This window comes from Moschus berezovskii, chromosome 8, assembly GCF_049115385.1.
Source record: "Moschus berezovskii isolate FMDL1 chromosome 8, NW_MosBer_1.0, whole genome shotgun sequence".
NCBI classification, from domain to species: domain Eukaryota; kingdom Metazoa; phylum Chordata; class Mammalia; order Artiodactyla; family Moschidae; genus Moschus; species Moschus berezovskii.
Genome location: NC_142467.1, coordinates 94,995,418 through 95,013,543, shown reverse-complemented (window position 1 = coordinate 95,013,543; position 18,126 = coordinate 94,995,418). Strand labels below are relative to the sequence as shown.

The 18,126-nt window shown below is 47.7% G+C and overlaps 1 protein-coding gene across 2 annotated transcripts in view; it reads right to left on the bottom strand.

The window, feature by feature from the left end:
- Nucleotides 1-2,936: 2,936 nt before the first annotated feature.
- Nucleotides 2,937-18,126, bottom strand: part of ACSBG2 (acyl-CoA synthetase bubblegum family member 2) — a 31,241-nt gene continuing 16,051 nt past the window's right edge. The window contains exons 7-13 of one of the 2 annotated variants that reach the window (XM_088838388.1): nucleotides 15,218-15,394; nucleotides 12,224-12,405; nucleotides 11,858-12,118; nucleotides 6,494-6,711; nucleotides 4,081-4,220; nucleotides 3,745-3,991; nucleotides 2,937-3,010 (exon numbers count right to left, since the gene is read on the bottom strand). In XM_088838388.1, the coding sequence (XP_088694514.1) occupies nucleotides 2,937-3,010; nucleotides 3,745-3,991; nucleotides 4,081-4,220; nucleotides 6,494-6,711; nucleotides 11,858-12,118; nucleotides 12,224-12,405; nucleotides 15,218-15,394 (1,299 nt within the window). The remainder of the gene's footprint in view (nucleotides 3,011-3,744; nucleotides 3,992-4,080; nucleotides 4,221-6,493; nucleotides 6,712-11,857; nucleotides 12,119-12,223; nucleotides 12,406-15,217; nucleotides 15,395-18,126) is intronic. The other variant, XM_055430292.2, reaches the window with a different exon arrangement.

Sequence of the window (18,126 nt, the reverse complement as noted above, 5' to 3'; positions counted from 1 at the left end):
CTAGCTTTCCTCCATAGGCATTTCCCACCACATTCTCTTCCCTCACATCCCCTCGATCCATCTCTCCGCAGTCGACAGCAGCCCTCGCCCTGGAATTGCTCCATAATCCCTAAGCTCCAGCTCCCAGCTGCTGTGCCTTCTAGGGGACCTGCATCCCTGTCAGGGGTATGTATGCTTGCAGCAAGGACTGTCTGATTCTCATTCCATTTAGGTTGCCTTAGATCAGCTGATTCACTCTCAGCCTTAAATGTTTCTCCTCTGACTCAGACAGTTGCCCTGATGTGGGGATCAGACCCCCGCTTCAGTTCCCCCACCCACTAAGGGCACGTCCAGTCCTAACACTCCTGCTTTCCCCCCTAGTTCCTTCATCCTACCAAGTTTTGCGTGGTTCTATACATTCTTTTCCACTGGTAAGGTACTCCTGTCTGCTCTCAGCTGGTGTTCTGCATGCACTTCTGTGTCTGAAGGTGTATTCCTGACGATTCCGTGGAGAGATGTACTCCACGTCCACCTATTCCTCCGCCATCTTGTTCCTCTTCTGATACTTACTTTTTATTTGCCACACTGCACAGCTTGCGGGATCTTAGTTCCCTGACCAGGGACTGAACCCAGGCCCTTGGCAGTGAAAGTGCTGAGTCCTAACCACTGAGCATGCCAGGGAATTCCCCTCCAATGAACTTTAGAGTGGCACTCTCCAAGAGAAATGTCACATGAGCCACCAATGTAATTTTAAAGCTTCTAGTAGCCATACAGAAAAGGAATTGATGAAATCGATTTAGGTGCTGTTAGATCCCCTGGAGGGGGAAATGGCAACCCACTCCAGTCTTCTTGTCTGGATAATCCCATGGACAGAGAAGCCTGGCAGGCTGCAGTCCATGGGGGTCACAAAGAGTTAGACACAACTGAGCGACTGAGCACACACACATATATACATACACATATATTTTTTGGCCACACCGCACGCATGTGGGTTCCTAATTCCCCCACCAGAGATCGAACCCACCCCCCAGAATGGAAAGGCAGTCTTAACCACTGGTCCACCAGGGAAGTCTCTATGTGCTATATTTAATATTATCAGGTATGTCCTAAAGAGTATCATTCCAACATTCAATGTTTTAAAATATGAACAAGGTATTATATGTTCTGTTATTTCATATCAGACCCCCACACCCAGTGTGGGTTTTATACCCACGACGCATCTCAGTTTCAGATGGACCACCCTGTGGCCAGTGATTACCATAGTGGACAGCACAGGTTGGAGAGGGTCCACCTCCCACCCCTACACCAATGTTGGATGGCCTCTCATCCAACTGCAGAGCGAAATCAGAAATCTTAGAAAAAAGATGTTGAACAGTGAATGGGATGTATTTAGCTGCTGGGCTCACTTGCAAGACTCTGACAGATGAAGGTGTGGAGAGGTTAAATCAGTTAATGGTGAAGAAAAGAAAACAAACAAATAAACAGATATGGCAGTATTAGAGGCTGGATTGCTTTCACCTCTGTCCTGACACCCAAGCCCTCAGGATGGGAGTGTATTCAGGGATGCAGTCTTTACGGACAGAGGTCCGCAAGTTAAGATGCAATCATTGGGTGGACACTGATCCAGTATGATAAGTATTTTTCTAAGGGAAAATCTGGATACAGATGCAGGGAGAAAACAGCCGTCTACAAGCCAGTGGGGCTTCCCAGGTGGCGCTAGTGGTAAGGAACCCGTCTGCCAATGCAGGAGACATAAGAGATGCGGGTTCAATCCCTGGGTCAGGAAGATCCCCTGGGGGAGTGCATGACAACCCACTCTAGTATTCTTGCCTGGAGAATGCCATGGACAGAGGAGCCTGCCTGGCTACAGTCCTTAGGGTCGCAATGAGTCAGACATGACTGAAGCGACATAGCACGCACACACAAAGCAAGGAGAGGGGCTTCAGAAGGAACCAACTGAGCCAACCAGCCTTGACTATGGGGAGACTTCAGCATCCAGGACCCTGAGGAAAGAGATTCTTGTTTAAGCCCCAGGCCTGTGGAACTGTCTTCTGTGGCAGTCCCAGGAGACCAGCCTGGGGCATCAGAGCAGAAGGGTTTGACCATGAGAGAATTATAGGTAGGCCTTGGGACAACGGAAGATGTGTCCTCCTCTCTGCCCACACCGGGCGTCGTGCTGGGTTGCTAAAACTCTACCTGTGACTCCTGGCATCGTGGAGGCTCCTTGTGAAAAAGACTTTGGGGAAAGGGAGGGTGCAGAGGAGTAGTGGGAGGAGCTCAAGTCTCTGTCCCTCGCTTCCCTCGTGGTCCACTGGTTACGAATCCACCTTGCAATGCCAGGGACACAGGTTCAACCCCTTGTCCCTGAAGATCCCACTTGCCACCAGGCAACTAAGCCCATCCCCCCGGCCCTGCTGAGCCCGCACTCTAGAGCTCATGCTCTGCAATGAGAGAAGCCCGAGCACTGCAACTCAGAAAACCCTTGGCACCAGCAAAGATCCAGCGCAGCCAAAAAAGTTAGGTTCCCATGCCACTGCTGGGATGGGCCATCACTCCTCATTCCTTGTGTTTCTGGCCAGTAGAACTCCCACCACCTGCCCCCCCCCCCCGACACTAGTTTTTGACAAAAGGGTTTCTACAGAGAAGCCACCAGGAAACATTTGGGCATTTCACATTTGGGCTCTGGTTTAGGATGCGAAGACTGCCTGGCTCCCTCTACCAGACAAGTGGAAAAGGGAGGAAGAACAGCTAACAGAGGTGACAGCCAGGCAGGAAGGAGTTGGCATGCCCCACTGGGACCCGGGTGGAGGGTGAGTGGAGGGCAGATGCCATCCAGAGCCCACGGCAGCTGAGTGTGTGTGCACATGTGGAGACCACCTGTGTTGGACTCATCTGAGGCCCAGCCAGCCAAGCCAGTCTCACCATCAGGGCAGCCAGGACCCGCTCTGCCAAAGAAGTCACTGGTAGAAGCTGTTGATCTGCCTTTTGTATTTCTGGAGGATGAAATGTCGTTTCATCTTTGTCGTCGGACCTTCCCAGAAGGGAGAAACCGGTTCAGATGTGGGGGTGAAATAAGAGTCCGTGTACCCTGGGCGTGACCAGGTGGCAGAATCTCATGGCTGGGGCTGGGCTGGTGGCTGGCTGTGCCCTCATCTTCCTGGGGCACTGCCTTGCTCTCTTTGGGAATGGCGAAGGAGACCGTCTGCTTCACACACGCGCAGCTCCCTTTCTGGGAACAAAATCTCAACTGCTTGCCACAGCTGAACGTGACCTCACTCTACCCTGACTTCACAGGCCTCCCAGTTGTTCCCACGACTCTCCAGACCCCGTCCTGCTCGAGGGCCCCTGCACCTGCTGCCCCCTCAGCCAGGAATGTTATTCCCCTTCGACTGTGTGCCCAAAAGGCTCCTTCTCATCCTCTGAGTCTTACACTAAGGACCACTTCCTGAGAGCAGCCTTCCCAGATCCTTCTGGCCAAAGCAGCTTTGCTGTCTGACCCCTGATCCATTACCCTTCTAGTCCACTGTCACCCTGCTGCACTGCCCTGTCTTCTGGCCTCCCTGACACAGCAGAGTCTGAAACTACTGGGGGTAAGGTCGGGGGGAGGTGGACACCATCTCCCTCTGTGTAGCTCCCCCTTAGTCGGCAGCTGGTCCCACAGACCCTCTGCCTCCCAGAATAGGACATGTCTCCTCAGCACCCACCGGGCCCTGCACACCATCAGGGGACCAGCCTCCAAGTGTCAGAGCTCTCCAGGCCACTCACCTAGCTCTCCGCCACTGATGGAAAAGTCCTTCTCCAAGATGACCCACTTCTGAATCTTCTGTGCGTTGGAGATGGCTTTTTGGTTGACAGCATTGATACCTTTATGGATGGCCATGTAGACCAAGGGGTCTCGCAGGTCCAGGATCTCAGACACCGTGGTCGCCTGGCTGCCCACCTCCCGGCAGAACTTGATCGCCTCCCAGTTCAGCATGTCCAGTGGCTCTCCGGTCATTTTGTCGACCTCGCACTGCCCCCGCGACACCCCTGTCACAACCCCTAGCATCCAACCCCAAAGCCCAAGATGCAGCTTCCCACCTGCTGGAAAACCCACGTTACCTTCAGCGTCAGGAGGATGCTCAGGAACTTGGCCTTGTCGCCCACCAACATGGCATTACTAATGATGGGGATCGTCTCCTTAACCAGGTTCTCGATGGGAACGGGGGCCACGTTCTCGCCACCGGCTGTGATGATGATTTCTGAAACGAGGCGTGACTGGGGGTGGGTTCAACCAGGACAGCCTAGGAGCCCCGTGCCTTTGCAGATCAGAGGGGCCCAGGTGTTGGCAGCAACAACCACCCCCCCGAAAAATCCTAGAAGCAAAGGGGCACACCTGCCCTTTGCCAGGACGCTCTCCATGTCCTTCTTCAAGGCCCAGACAGAGTCACTCTGCCCCTCCTCCCCCATCTTCAGATTCCCATCAAGCATCCACATCCTGAATATTCCACTTGGACAGCATCTTATCAACTCCTGGCCTGTTCCTCGGTCTCCTGTACCCTGATCTAGGCCCTCTGGTATGCCCTTGCCTGGAAAATAGTCAAGCACTTCTGACCATGCCCTGTCTGTCTGTCTCCTGCTGTTCCCATCGTCTGGCAACTCTCAAAGACCCCAAGTCCAGGCTCCTCCTGGAGGTGTGTGGCGCCTCCCTAGTTTTGGCAGGCTCTTAAAGGATTGTGTCACTGTCTTCCCCTGCCTAAAATCCTCAGGAGCTCCTCCTCCTTCCCAGACACAGTCTTCTCTTGCTCTTCCATCCTGCGACACGTGCTGCTTCCTGTCCCGCCCACCCAGACTCTCTCCATTCCATCCTGTGATCTTGCAGTCACCTCCGCTGAGGTCCTCGTAGCACTGGGAATGATCCATTTGAGCCCATGATGGACATCTGTGATGCCGTCTGCCCAGTGACTCCTACATCCTTCAAGTGTCTTTAGAGAACTACCCTCCATCCCTGTGTGGTCTGGGGAGGGGATGGGCTGATGGGATGAGCCTGTGACCACATCGGACCAGTCAGCGTATTCCATCCTCTGCAGTGATCCATTCTGAGATAGGATACTGACCCAAGAAGATCCAATGAGAATCAGGCATAAAACTTGCTGACGCTGTTGGGAGTAGTACACTCTCCCCCAACCTTTGGGTGTTACAGTGAGCCTAACTGTTGGCAGCCGTCTTGTCATCAAGTTGGAAAAGCCTCCTCAAGAACGGCATCAGGGAGCTCCCTAATGGTCCAGTGGTTAAGAATCTAGCTTCCAATACCGGGGATGTGGGTTCAATCCCTGGCCAGGGAACTAAGATCCCACATGCCGTGTGGCAACTAAGCCCTTGAGCCACAACTACTGAGCCCACATGACAAAGAGCCCTCATGCTGCAACTAAGACCAGATGCAGACAAATAAATAAATGAATAAATAAACAAGAATGGCATAAATACAGAGGGGAACTTGGTCACAGAAGGATGAAGAGATTCCTTGTGATGTCATTTTGGCACCTGGATCCAGCTATGCCTGAAGCATGCAGTGGACTTTCCAGTTTTGAGCCAGCAGCTTTACTTTTCCACTCAAACTTGCTTAAGAAGGGTTTTCTGTTGCTTATCACAGAAACAATGGTAACACAGCCCTCTTACTGAATAGTTACAGCCTATGTCAGGCTCCATGCCAAATGCTGTACATCAGAGGTTGTGGGCTAAATTCCACAATGCTTCTTCTGCCTGTTTTTGTAAGGCCACAAGCTAAAAAGTTTTTACATTTTTAAATGGTTGGAAGGAAATCCAAAGAAGAACAATATTTGTGACACATGAAAACCCTGTGACATTTGTGTTGGTGCATGGCCACAACCATAGGTCTGGACATCAACTGTGGCTGCTTGTGTCCCACAGCAGTCAAGTGGAGCAGCTATGTCAGAGACCCTGTATCCTGCAAATCCAAAATATTTATACATGGGCCTTTTAGGGCTTCCCTGGTGGCTCAGTGGTATAGAATCTGCCTGCCAATGCAGGAGATGCAGGAGACATAGGTTCTGTCCCTGGCTCGGGAAGATCCCCTGGAGAAGGAAATGGCAACCAACTCCAGTATTCTTGCCTGAAGAACCCCATGGACAGAGGAGTTTGTTGGGCTACTGTCCATGGGGTCACAAAAGAGACATGAGTTAGTGACTAAAACAGTGACCAACTTTATGGGAAAAGTTGACTGATCCATGTTCTGTATTTCATTTAATCATGATGACTCTGTAGTTACTGTTATCCATAAATGACAGGGGAGGGAACAGAGGTTTGAGGCCTAGTGTAGGCTTCTTTTCTGGCTCCATCCTGCTGAGGGCCAGATGCTGGGCACAAGGACAGCACTGGGCTGGACAGTGCGTGGGCTGGGATGTCCCTGTACATCTGTGGGAGCACCCATCCCTGTGAAAGGTGGAAAGGCACAGCTTTCAGTGTTCAAGGCTAGCCTGCTCGCTGGAGGCCTCTGGGAACCCAGCCCCAGTACCTTTGGTGCGGCCGGTGATAAAGAGGAAGCCCTGGTTGTCCATGCGGCCCAGGTCCCCAGAGTGGAGCCAGCCCTCCTCGTCAATGGCCTCCATGGTCGCATCCTCCTGCTCCAGGTAGCCCATGAAGACATGCCGGCCCCAGAGGCAGACTTCCCCCACGCCATCCTTGCTTGGCTGGTACAGCCTGTTCTTACACCCTGCCACAACTTTGCCAGAACTGCCAGGGAACAGGAGGGAGGAAGACTGAGGCTCGGGGGCAGGGGCCGAGGTCACCCGGTTCCTGACCCCCGGCTCAGCTGGCCTGGGCCGGAGCTGCCACTGCATTCTCCCCAGGACCCAGCGGGTGCTTGTGACTGTTGGCTGAGTGGAGAGAGGGCTGGTCCCATCAAGGGAGCCAAATTCCCAAAAATTTGGTGAACTGGGCTTCCCTGGTGACTCAGTGGTAAAGAATCTGTCTGCGATGCAGAAGACAGTGAGTTTGTTCCCTGGGTCAGGACGATCCCTGGAGAAGGAAATGGCAACCCACTCCAGTATTTTTGTCTGGGAAATCCCATGGACAGAGGAGCCTGATGGGCTACAGTCCATGGGGTCACAAAGAGCCAGACAAAACTGAGTGACACTTTCACTGGTGAACTGGGAAGCCCAGTGGAGTTGTAGGCTGGTTTTATCTTCACATACATGGCAGAAAGACTTCCCAGCTTAAAAACAGCAATGCAATTCCCCAGTGGCCAAGTGTTTGGGACTCCATGTTTTCCCTGCTGAGGGTCTGGGCTCCATCCCTGATCAAGGAACTAAGATCCCGCAAGTCACATGGAGTGGCAAAAACTAAAAAGAAAAGAAAACCAACCAACCCCAGCAACAAAACCCCCTCTAGAAAACAGGAATGTTGCCCTGAATGCAGTGACCAGGACAGCTGATTTTAGGTAAAATGACCAGCCAAAGTCTCTTTAAAGTTACTTCCACAGGACAGAGAGTGCTAGTGAAATCTGGATTTTCATGAAATTCCTTTCGCTAGTGATACCACTTGGGAGGGTGGTCTTAGGATGCAGGGAAAGAAGTATTTTCTTTCTGCCTGGCTGAGATCTCTTCTATTGGCAGTTAGAAGGGTCGGTGGTTTTAGGGTGAAGTGTAGAAACTCCCTGAGTCAACTAGTGGAAAAAGAAGGCAGGCCTGAGATGCTTAAAATGTATATGAATGCATAAATGTGGACTCTGGAAAAAGGGTACAGGTGAACAGACATAGAGAACAAATGTATTGGCCCCACCGGGGGAAAGGCAGGGTGGGATAAATTGGGAGATTGGGACAGACATGTATACATTACAATGCGTAAAATAGATAACTGATGAGAATCTACTGCACAGCACAGGGAACTCTATTCAATGTTCTGTGGTGACCTAAATGGGAAGGAAATACAAAAAGAGCAGATACACACACACACACACACACACGTATGACCAAGAACTTCCAGGTGACACACATACACACACGTATAACCAAGAACTTCCAGATCACACACACACACATGACCAAGAACTTCCAGATGCACAAGCTGGGTTTAGAAAAGGCAGAGGAACCAGAGATCAAATTGCCACCATCTGTTGGATCATAGAAAAAGCAACAGAATTCTAGAAAAATATCTACTTCTGCTTCATTGACTACGCAAAAGCCTTTGACTGTGTGGATCACAACAAACCGGAAAATAGTTAAAGAGATGGGAATACCAGACCACCTAACCTGTCTCCTGAGAAAACTGTGTGTGGGTCAAGAAGCAACAGGATGTGGAACAACTGACTGGTTCAAAATTGGGAAAAGAGTGTGACAAGGCTGTATATTGTTACTCTGCTTATTTAACATATACGCAGAGTACATCATGCAAAATGCCAGGCTGGAGGAGTCACAGGCTGGAATCAAGACTGCCAGGAGAAATGTCAATAACCTCCCATATGCAGATGATACCACTCTCATGGCAGAAAGTAAAGAGGAACTAAGGAGCCTCTTGATGAGGGTGAATGTTGGCCTAAAACTCAACATTCAGAAAACTACGATCATGACATCTATTCCCATCACTTCATGGCAAATAGAAGGGGGAAAAGTGTAAGTGGAAATAGTGACAGATTTTATGTTCTTGGGCTCCAAAATCACTGCAGCCATGAAATTAAAAGATGCTTGCCCCTTGGGAGGAAAGCTATGACAAACCTAGACATTGCATTAAAGAGGAGAGGCATCACTCTGCCAACAAAGGTTCATATAGTCAAAGCTATGGTTTTCCTATATGAACGTCGACATTCTAGGAATCAGCAAACTAAGATGGACTGGAATGGGTGAATTTAACTCAGATGACCATTATATCTACTCCTGTGGGGAGGAATCCCTTAGAAAAAATGGAGTAGCCATCATGGTCAATAAGAGTCTGAAATGCAGTACTTGGATGAAATCTCAAAAAACGACAGAATGATCTCTGTTTCCAAGGCAAACCATTCAGTATCACGGTAATCCAAGGCTATACCCCAACCAGTAACGCTGAAGAAGCCAAAGTTGAACAGTTCTATGAAGACCTACAAGACCTTTTAGAACTAACACCCAAAAAAGATATCCTTTTCATTATAGGGGACTGGAATGCAAAAGTAGGAAGTCAAGAAAACACCTGGGATAACAGGCAAATTTGGTCTTGGAGTACAGAATGATGCAGGGCAATGGCTAATAGAGTTTTGCCAAGAGAACGCACTGGTCATAGCACACACCCTCTTCCAACAACACAAGAAAAGACTCTTCACATGGACATCACCAGATGGTCAACACCAAAATCAGATTGATTATATTCTTTGCAGCCAAAGATGGAGAAGCTCTATACAGTCAGCAAAAACAAGACCAGGAGCTGACTGTGGCTCAGATCATGAACTCCTTATTGCCAAATTCAGACTTAAATTGAAGAAAGTGGGGAAAACCACTAGACCATTCAGGTTTGACCTAAATCAAATCCCTTATGATTATACAGTGGAGGTGATGGAATTCCAGTTGAACTATTTCAAATCCTAAAAGATGATGCTGTGAAATTACTGCACTCAATATGTCAGCAAATTTGGAAAACTCAGCAGTGGCCACAGGACTGGAAAAGGTCAGTTTTCATTCCAATCCCAAAGAAAGGCAATGCCAAAGAAGGCTCAAACTACTGCACAGTTGCACTCATCTCACATGCTAGTAAAGCAATGCTCAAAATTCTCCAAGCCAGGCTTCAGCAATATGTGAACCGTGAAATTCCGTATGTTCAAGCTGGTTTTAGAAAAGGCAGAGGAACCAGAGATCAAATTGCCAACATTTGCTGGATCATCGAAAAAGCAAGAGAGTTCCAGAAAAACATCTATTTCGGCTTTATTGACTATGCCAAACCCTTTGACTGTGTGGATCACAATAAACTGTGGAAAATTCTGAAAGAGATGGGAATACCAGACCACCTGACCTGCCTCTTGAGAAACCCGTATGCAGGTCAGGAAGCAACAGTTAGAACTGGATATGGAACAACAGACTGGTTCCAAATAGGAAAAGGAGTACGTCAAGGCTGTATATTGTCACCCTGCTTATTTAACTTATATGCAGAGTACATCATGAGGAACGCTGGGCTGGAAGAAGCACAAGCTGGAATCAAGATTGCTGGGAGAAATATCAATAACCTCAGATGTGCAAATGATACCACCGTTATGGCAGAGAGTGAAGAAGAACTAAAGAGCCTCTTGATGAAAGTGAAAGAGGACAGTGAAAAAGTTGGCTTGAAGCTCAACACTCAGAAAACAAAGATCATGGCATTTGGTCCCATCACTTCATGGCAAATAGATGGGGAAACAGTGTCAGACTTTATTTTTTTGAGCTCCAAAATCACTGCAGATGCTGATTGCAGCCAGGAAATTAAAAGACGCTTACTCCTTGGAAGGAAAGTTATGACCAACCTAGACAGCATATTAAAAAGCAGAGACATTACTTTGCCAACAAAGGTCCATCTAGTCAAGGCTATGGTTTTTCCAGTAGTCATGTATGGATGTGAGAGTTGGACTATAAAGAAAGCTGAGCGCCAAAGAATTGATGGTTTTGAACTGTGGTGTTGGAGAAGACTCTTGAGAGTCCCTTGTACTGCAAGAAGATCCAACCAGTCCATTCTAAAGGAAATCAGTCCTGGGTGTTCATTGGAAAGACTGATGTTGAAGCTGAAGCTCCAATATTTTGGCCACCTGATGCAAAGAGCCGACTCATTGAAAAAGACTCTGATGCTGGGAAAGATTGAGGGCAGGAGGAGAAGGGGACAACAGAGGATGAGATGATTGGATGGTATCACCGACTCAATGGACATGAGTTTGAGCAAACTCTGAGAGATGGTAAAGGACGGGGAAGCCTGGCAGTCCATGGAATCACAAAGACTCGGACACGACATAGTGACTGAACAACAGATGACTGATTCACTTTGCTGTACAGCAGAAAATAACTTTGTAAAGCAACTATACTCCAATAAAAGTTGGGTTTTTTTTTAAGTGCAAAGTGGCTTCTTTTGACTTCCCAATTAAAAACTTTCCTAGGAGTGTGGAAAAACTCAGAAGCTAAACAAGTTTGATGGGTTCATTCAAGTAAAGCTAAAAAAAAATTCTACACAGGAAAAAAAAAAACACACCTGTTTAAGGAAGGACTACTCTTTGGTTTGGGGGAAAAAAAACAAAGCTCAAGTGGGCATTTGGGTTTTACAGAAAACAGACCTAGGTGCAGTTATGGGCTGGAAGGGGTGGATACTGATGTACAGAGTAAAGTAAGAAGCAAGAGATGGTTTTGCCAGATTGGGAAGATCAGACTTCGATTTCACTAAGTTCAAAGGCAAGTGGAACCTGGCCAGACACAAGAGGAGACTCGAACTTGCAGTATGGTGCAGTTGGTGGGGGGCGGGGGGCTGGGAAGGATGACCAGGAGGTCCTGTGAAGGAACATGGCTCCCAGATTCCAAGTGGAACTCGCCTTTGGTGTTCTTACTGCATCGGTGTCACTGGGCTCCATCCTGCAGCCCAAGGTGAGCTAAGCTTGGGAGAAAGCCAGAGGGGCCCGGGGACGTGTTTGAAACAAAGCATCTTGGAGATGAAGGGTCCCTAGGTCTCAGGAGGTCAACCTGGGGTGGGACATCTGGAGGCAGAGCTCACACGTGACAGATAGGGAGGGTACATACATAGAATGTTTGGGAGACCTCCCTCTTTGTCCGTGGGCTCTCAGACAAACTGGGGCTTCCCACAGTCATGAAGATTTGGAGGCTGGAGTCACCAAGTCAGGGGTCATTGGAGCCCAGAAACCCTCCCACCCCCATCCCCTTTGACCCAGCGTTGCCCAGGAGACCAGTACCTTAGAAACTTGTAGTTTGCCGGGCTGGATATGGAGTGGGGTCCTGAGCTTTCACTCAAACCGTACACCTCGCATATTGGTATGTCCAGGCTTAAAAAGAACTCAGAAGTCTCCTGTTTGAGGGGTGCGGCCCCGCTGATAAAAATGTGGCAGTGTTCCAGGCCAAGGGAATTCTTGATTTTGGTGAACACGAGTGCCTTTGCCATGCGGTAGCTCATGGGAGGGTCATGTTCCCTGTGAACATGGATGCCAAGAAAGGTTCTGTAGCCACAGAGCCACACAGGGGTGGATGGGACCCAGCTGGAGAAGGCTGAGCCCCCTCATCCACCGCCCTCCATGCCTGGCCCCAGCGGTCCCGCCACTTACCCTAGCATCCTTTTTGAGTTGACCTTGAAGCCAATATTTCTTGCCCACAAAAACACCTTTTTCCTCAAGCTTGAAGACTTGCCAACAGCCTCCTTTATCTTCTCATGCATCTTTTCCCAAATTCGGGGCACCCCCAGGAAGGCAGTGGGCTTTACCTCTTGCAAGGTGTTGACCAAAGTGCCCTGCCGGGCACAGAGCTCAGTCAGCAACACCTGCACCCCAGGCATCCATCTCCCCTCAGCCACTGAGGGCCGGTCAGGAGAACTTTTAGCTTTCTGGACCAAGGTGAGCTCCTGACCCACAGGAGCCAGCCCGATGACCAGCCAGTGGCCAATCAGTGTAACCTGTTCTCCCTGGGGACATAGTGGAGCGTACAGACTGGTAGAATATTTTTGGAAGGCAATGTGACAATGCTGTTAACATTTCAAATATAGCTAGGCAACTTCACTTCTGTGGGTGATAGAACTCAGCTGGACGAAAGACTCTGATACACAGAGAAACATGTGTGAGATGCTCTGAGTGCATCATTCTGTAATAAAATGAAAACAGGTTACGTAGCCAGTGTGGGGGGAGTGACTAAAGAAACTGTGGCCCAAGCATGAAGTGGAGTATCATGAAAGAGTCTCCCTCAAATTGATCTACAGGTCCAATGTCATCACTATAAAAGATAGGCAAGCTATTTCATACCAACTGACAGCTGCATGGAAATGCAGACGACCTAGAATAACCAAAGCAATTCTGAAAAACAAAATCAGAGGACTTCCTATTACTTGATTTTGAAACTGACTATAATGTAGGGTCATCAACTGTCCCGATTTGTCCAGAACTGGAGGTGTTCCTGGAATGTGGGATTTTTACTTATGAGACTGGGAGAGTCCTGGTAAACAGGGACAAGGTGATCTCACTTCCAAAAAGCTGGAAAAATAAAGTCAGGTTTGGTGTAAGGATAGACATAAAGATCAATGAAACAGAACTGAAAATCTAAAGATGAATCTTTACATTTATGATCATTTGATACTCAATAAAAGTGCCAAAGACAAACAAGCAGAGGGCTTAGCTAACTTAGAGCGTTCTTGCCGGACACAAAAATTACCTCAAAATGGACCACAGACCTAAAAGTAAGAGCTATTAACAGATCTAAAAGCCTTCCAGAAGAACACATAGAAGAAAATCTCTGTTCCTTTAGATACAGTATGTGTAAGTCACTTAGTTTTGTCTGACTCTTTGTGACCCCATGGACTGTAGCCCACCAGGCTCCTCTGTCCATGGAATTGTCCAGGCAAGAACACTGGAGTGGGTTGCCATTTCCTCCTCCAGCCCTTAGGGTAGACAATGATTTTCTTACAAATTACACCAGAACATGAAAGGAAAAAAAATCAATAAATTAGAGAGTAACACTGCAAGGAGATCCAATCAGTCCATTCTAAAGGAGATCAATCCTGGGGGTTCATTGTAAGGACTGATGCTGAAGCTGAAACTCCAATACTTTGGCCACCTCATGTGACGAATTGACTCACTGGAAAAGAGTCTGTTGCTAGGAGGGATTGGGGGTGGGAGGAGACGGGGATGACAGAGAATGAGATGGCTGGATGGCATCACCGACTCGATGGACATGAGTTTGAGTGAACTCCGGGAGTTGGTGATGGACAGGGAGGCCTGGCGTGCTGTGATTCATGGGGTCGCAAAGAGTCGGACACGACTGAGCGACTGAACTGACTGAACTGACTGAACACTCATTAGAGGTGAACATTTTCTGCTTTTCAAAAGACACTAGTAAGAAAATGAGAAAACAAGCCACAGAACTGGGAGTGAGTATTTGCAAAACCTATATTTGATAAACAATTTGTATGAAGAACACAACATTCAACAAGAAGATATACAACTCAATTTTTACTCGAGCAAAACTGAACAAGAGATTTTTCTGAAGAAGATACACAGATGGCCAATAAGCACAAGAAAAGTTGCTCACCATCATTAATCATTTGAGAAATGCAAATTAATAGGAGAGAGACCACTTCACATCCACTAGGATGGCAATAGTAATAAAAACAAAAATAGTAACAACAAGTGTTGGTGAGGATATGGAGGAAATGGACCTCTCATACACTTCTGGTGGGAATGTAAAATGGCACAGCCTCTTTGAAAACACTCTGGCAGTTGCTTAAAAGGTTAAGACAGGGAATTCCCTGGCAGTCCTGTGGTTAAGACTCCGTGCTCCCACTGCAGGGGGCATAAGTTTGATCCCTGGTCAGGGAACTAAGATCCTGTGTGCTGAAGCCAAAAACAAAGTTAAAACGGCTTTGTTCCTAGTGCTAAGTTGCTTCAGTCATGTCTGACTCTTTGCAACCAAATGGACCATGGCCCACCAGGCTCCTCTGTTCAAGGGATTCTCCAGGCAAGGATGCTGGAGTGGGTTACCATTTCCTTCTCCAGGTGATCTTCCTGAACCCAAGGATCAAAGTCCCGTCTACTGTGCCTCCTGCATTGCAGGCAGATTGTTTACCACTGAGACACTGGAGAAGCCCATTAATATTTCTGTAGATACACATATTCCCAGTAAGTTGGGTAAATGTGAAGACTCAAATAGCTTCACATCAGTTCAGGTCAGATTCTACTGCCAAAAATGTTTGGTTTGTGGAGGGTTTTGGAGCTGGGAATACTGAATTAAAAAAAAAAAAAAAGCCGCTACACACACACACAAATTCTGGCTTTAGTACCATTCACATGTTAGTCTTAAGTTCAGTATATAGTCTGAAAAAGCATGGACACCACGACTTGGATAGAGATAAAAACAAAAAGAAGGTGGTTAACCGATTCACATGCTACTAAAGGGGCCATTAGCTGAGGACAGAGAAGGAACCCCTCTGCCTACCAGATCTGGGCCTTGATGGAGCCATCCACCCTTCCAAGCTGCCCTTCACCTTGACCCCACACCCCCAGATCTGGGCCCTGATGGAGCTGTCCACCCATCTGGGCTGCCCTCAGCCTTGATACCTTGAGAGCGTCTGGTTCAGCAAAGTAGATGAAAGCCCCGATCTTTATGGGCACCCAGACGTCCATCATCTGAGCTGCGATGTGGCTGAGAGGAAGGTAGCTGACCACCACCTCCTGCTTTTCAGAGGCATAAGCCAGGTTGCAGTCCCTCGCCACCGACCCGGCTGTCCACGTGATCTAGAACACAAGCTGAACTTAGGATCCAGTGAGATCCAACATACTTCCTCCTCCTCCTCACCTGAGGGCTGTTTAAATGCAGTTCTTTAACAAACACAAGGCACATCCTAAACGCTAGGCACTGCTCCTGTTCTTTACAAACATGGAGTCATTTAGTCCTCATCTTAACACTGGGGTTGATAACTGTGATTCTCCCCCATCGTTGAAATGGGAAACCAGAGGCACAGAGAAGTTCACTAACTTGCCTGAGGCTGGGACGAACTGTAAACTACAGTAGGCAGCTTTGGGGGATTACCAGATGCCCCAGGATCCAAAAGAAGACCCTAGAGTCAGGATGTCTACTGGGAAAGTCGGAAAATCTGAAGGACTCAGGAAGTGTCTCAGAAGCAATCTTGACTCTAGGGACTTCCCTGGTGGTCCAGTGGTTAAGAATCCACTTTCTAATGTGGAAGATCAGGTTCAGTCTCTGGTCAGGGAACTAGGAGCCCACATGTCGCAGGGCAGCTAAGCCCGTGCACCACAACTGCTGAGCCTGCTTGCCACAGTGAAAGATCCCACATGCCATGACTAAGACCCAGCACAGCCACACACACAAAAGAAATCCTGACTCCACCATTTACTAGCTGAGTGACCCTGGGCTATTTGCTTAAAATCCCTTGCAACCTCTATTTGCTCATCTGTAAAATGGGCACAGAATTTCCTTGTGCCAACATAAAATTAAGAAACCAACACTGGACAAAAAGACTACCCTTAATCCCATGGAATAAACATCCCAACAATTAGTATATTAATGTTTTTTCTTTAAAAATTTTTAAATTTTTATTGGAGTGTAGCTGCTTTTAACCCTATGAATGTTTTTCTTTCTCCAATGCATACTTTCATGTAAAGTTTTAGCATATCTATAATTTAGCAATCTACACTTCTTACTGGCATCATAAACTGGTCGTTAATCTGGCCACATGGGCCTCTGCACTGTTATTCCAACAGGTCAGGTGAGGTCCTGCCTCAGGGCCTTTGCACTGGCCTTTCCCACTGCCTGGGATCTGCTTCCTTCAACTGTCTCCACAACTATTAATAACTCCTTGGATGCTGAATTGCTAGTTAAATGTCACCTCTTAGAGAAGCTGTCTCACCCCCAAACCGAAGCTTCCAGCATCTGTCTAATCCGCTAAGTACTACCTGCCACGATCTCAGTGGTTTTATTTATTCGTTCCCTGTCTGTCTGCCCGGGGGGCCAAGATTGGGTCTGTTCTGTCCAAAGTCATTTTCCAAGCACATAGTAAGTGCCCAGTGAATTTTTGTTGAGAAGGGACATTTTAGAGAAGAGAAGGGACATTTAAGAGCAAGGAAACATGAAAAACGCTTGGTCCATGGTGAGCCCTCAAGATTCATCCCTTGTCTTTCTCTGGGTCTCAGGATGGAGGGATTTTCCTTCTGCCCCCATAAGCACTGTCACTTCCAGAGGCCAAAGGAATCCAGCTCCCATTTGTTGAGAAAAGGGGCTAGGCGCGTGCAGACTGTGATTTACAGTCATTTAAACACCTGTGGTTTCAGAACCTGGCTCAAGCTCATTCTTTGCTCTCTGACCTTGCTCAAGTCATATCCCCACTCTGAGCCTGTTTCCCCATCTATGAAAGGGGTTAATGACACATCTTAACCTCATGGGGTTTCTGTGAGGGGTTAATATCTGTTTATCTCAGCATGGCCTAGTATTCTATAGAATGGGAGAAACTTTGAACTGTGGACATATGTTGAGAACCTGGGACTAGCTTTGACTTCTTGCTATAAAAATGATAACGATTATGATGACTTTAACTCATTATTGACTGGGGAATTCTTGCAGAAACTAATGCCTGCGGCTGGAGTTTTCATTTTGGCCAGCCAAAAATCAATTCTGTGATTTCACTAACACTGTTTTGCAGGTCATGACATTCAGCAGTTTACACCTGACAGACTTGTGTGTAGAGTCTTCTCTTCATCATGAGTTTCACTTTCCACATCAGAATCAATCACTAAGATTTTTTGTCTTCTTGATGGTCTGCATTCATATTGTCTGAGTCAGAACTATGTTCTGAAGAACTGTCATTTTCTGAGACACTTGTATGTACGTTGCTCAGACAATCAGAGAAAGTATTCCCATAAAATTCACTGAAAAATTCATCTTTGTGTAAAATTTCACCATGTGTCATCTTTGAAGATTTTATGGTAATAAATTAGCACTTATCCCATACACTCAGTTGGAACAAAAACCTAACAGAAAAACGTGAATGATAATGACAATCGTAAGTTGTCTAGTGAAACTTTGCTCAACTTTAAGCTCTAACAACTTCACACTTGATTTTAATTGTATCAGTGTCTAAAAATGTACTGATGCGTCCCCAGTCAATAATGGACAACAAAAGATGTATTAAAGCGTCTCCAGTCAATCATGCACTGAAAGTCACAGTAAGGGACGCTGATGAGGCTGTGTGCCAGGCGTCACTCTGAGCATTTATATCTGTGTGTAGGTTAAGTGAAGTGTTAGCCGCTCAGTCACGTCTGACTCTTTGCGGCCCCATGGGCTGTAGCCTTCCAGGTTTCTCTGTCCATGGAATTCTCCAGGCAAGAATACTGGAGTGGGTAGCTAGTCCCGTCTCTAGGGGATTCTCCCAACCCAGGGATTGAACCCAGGTCTCCTGTACTGCAGGCAGATTCTTTACTGTCTGAGTGACCCAGGGAAGCCCATGTGTAGG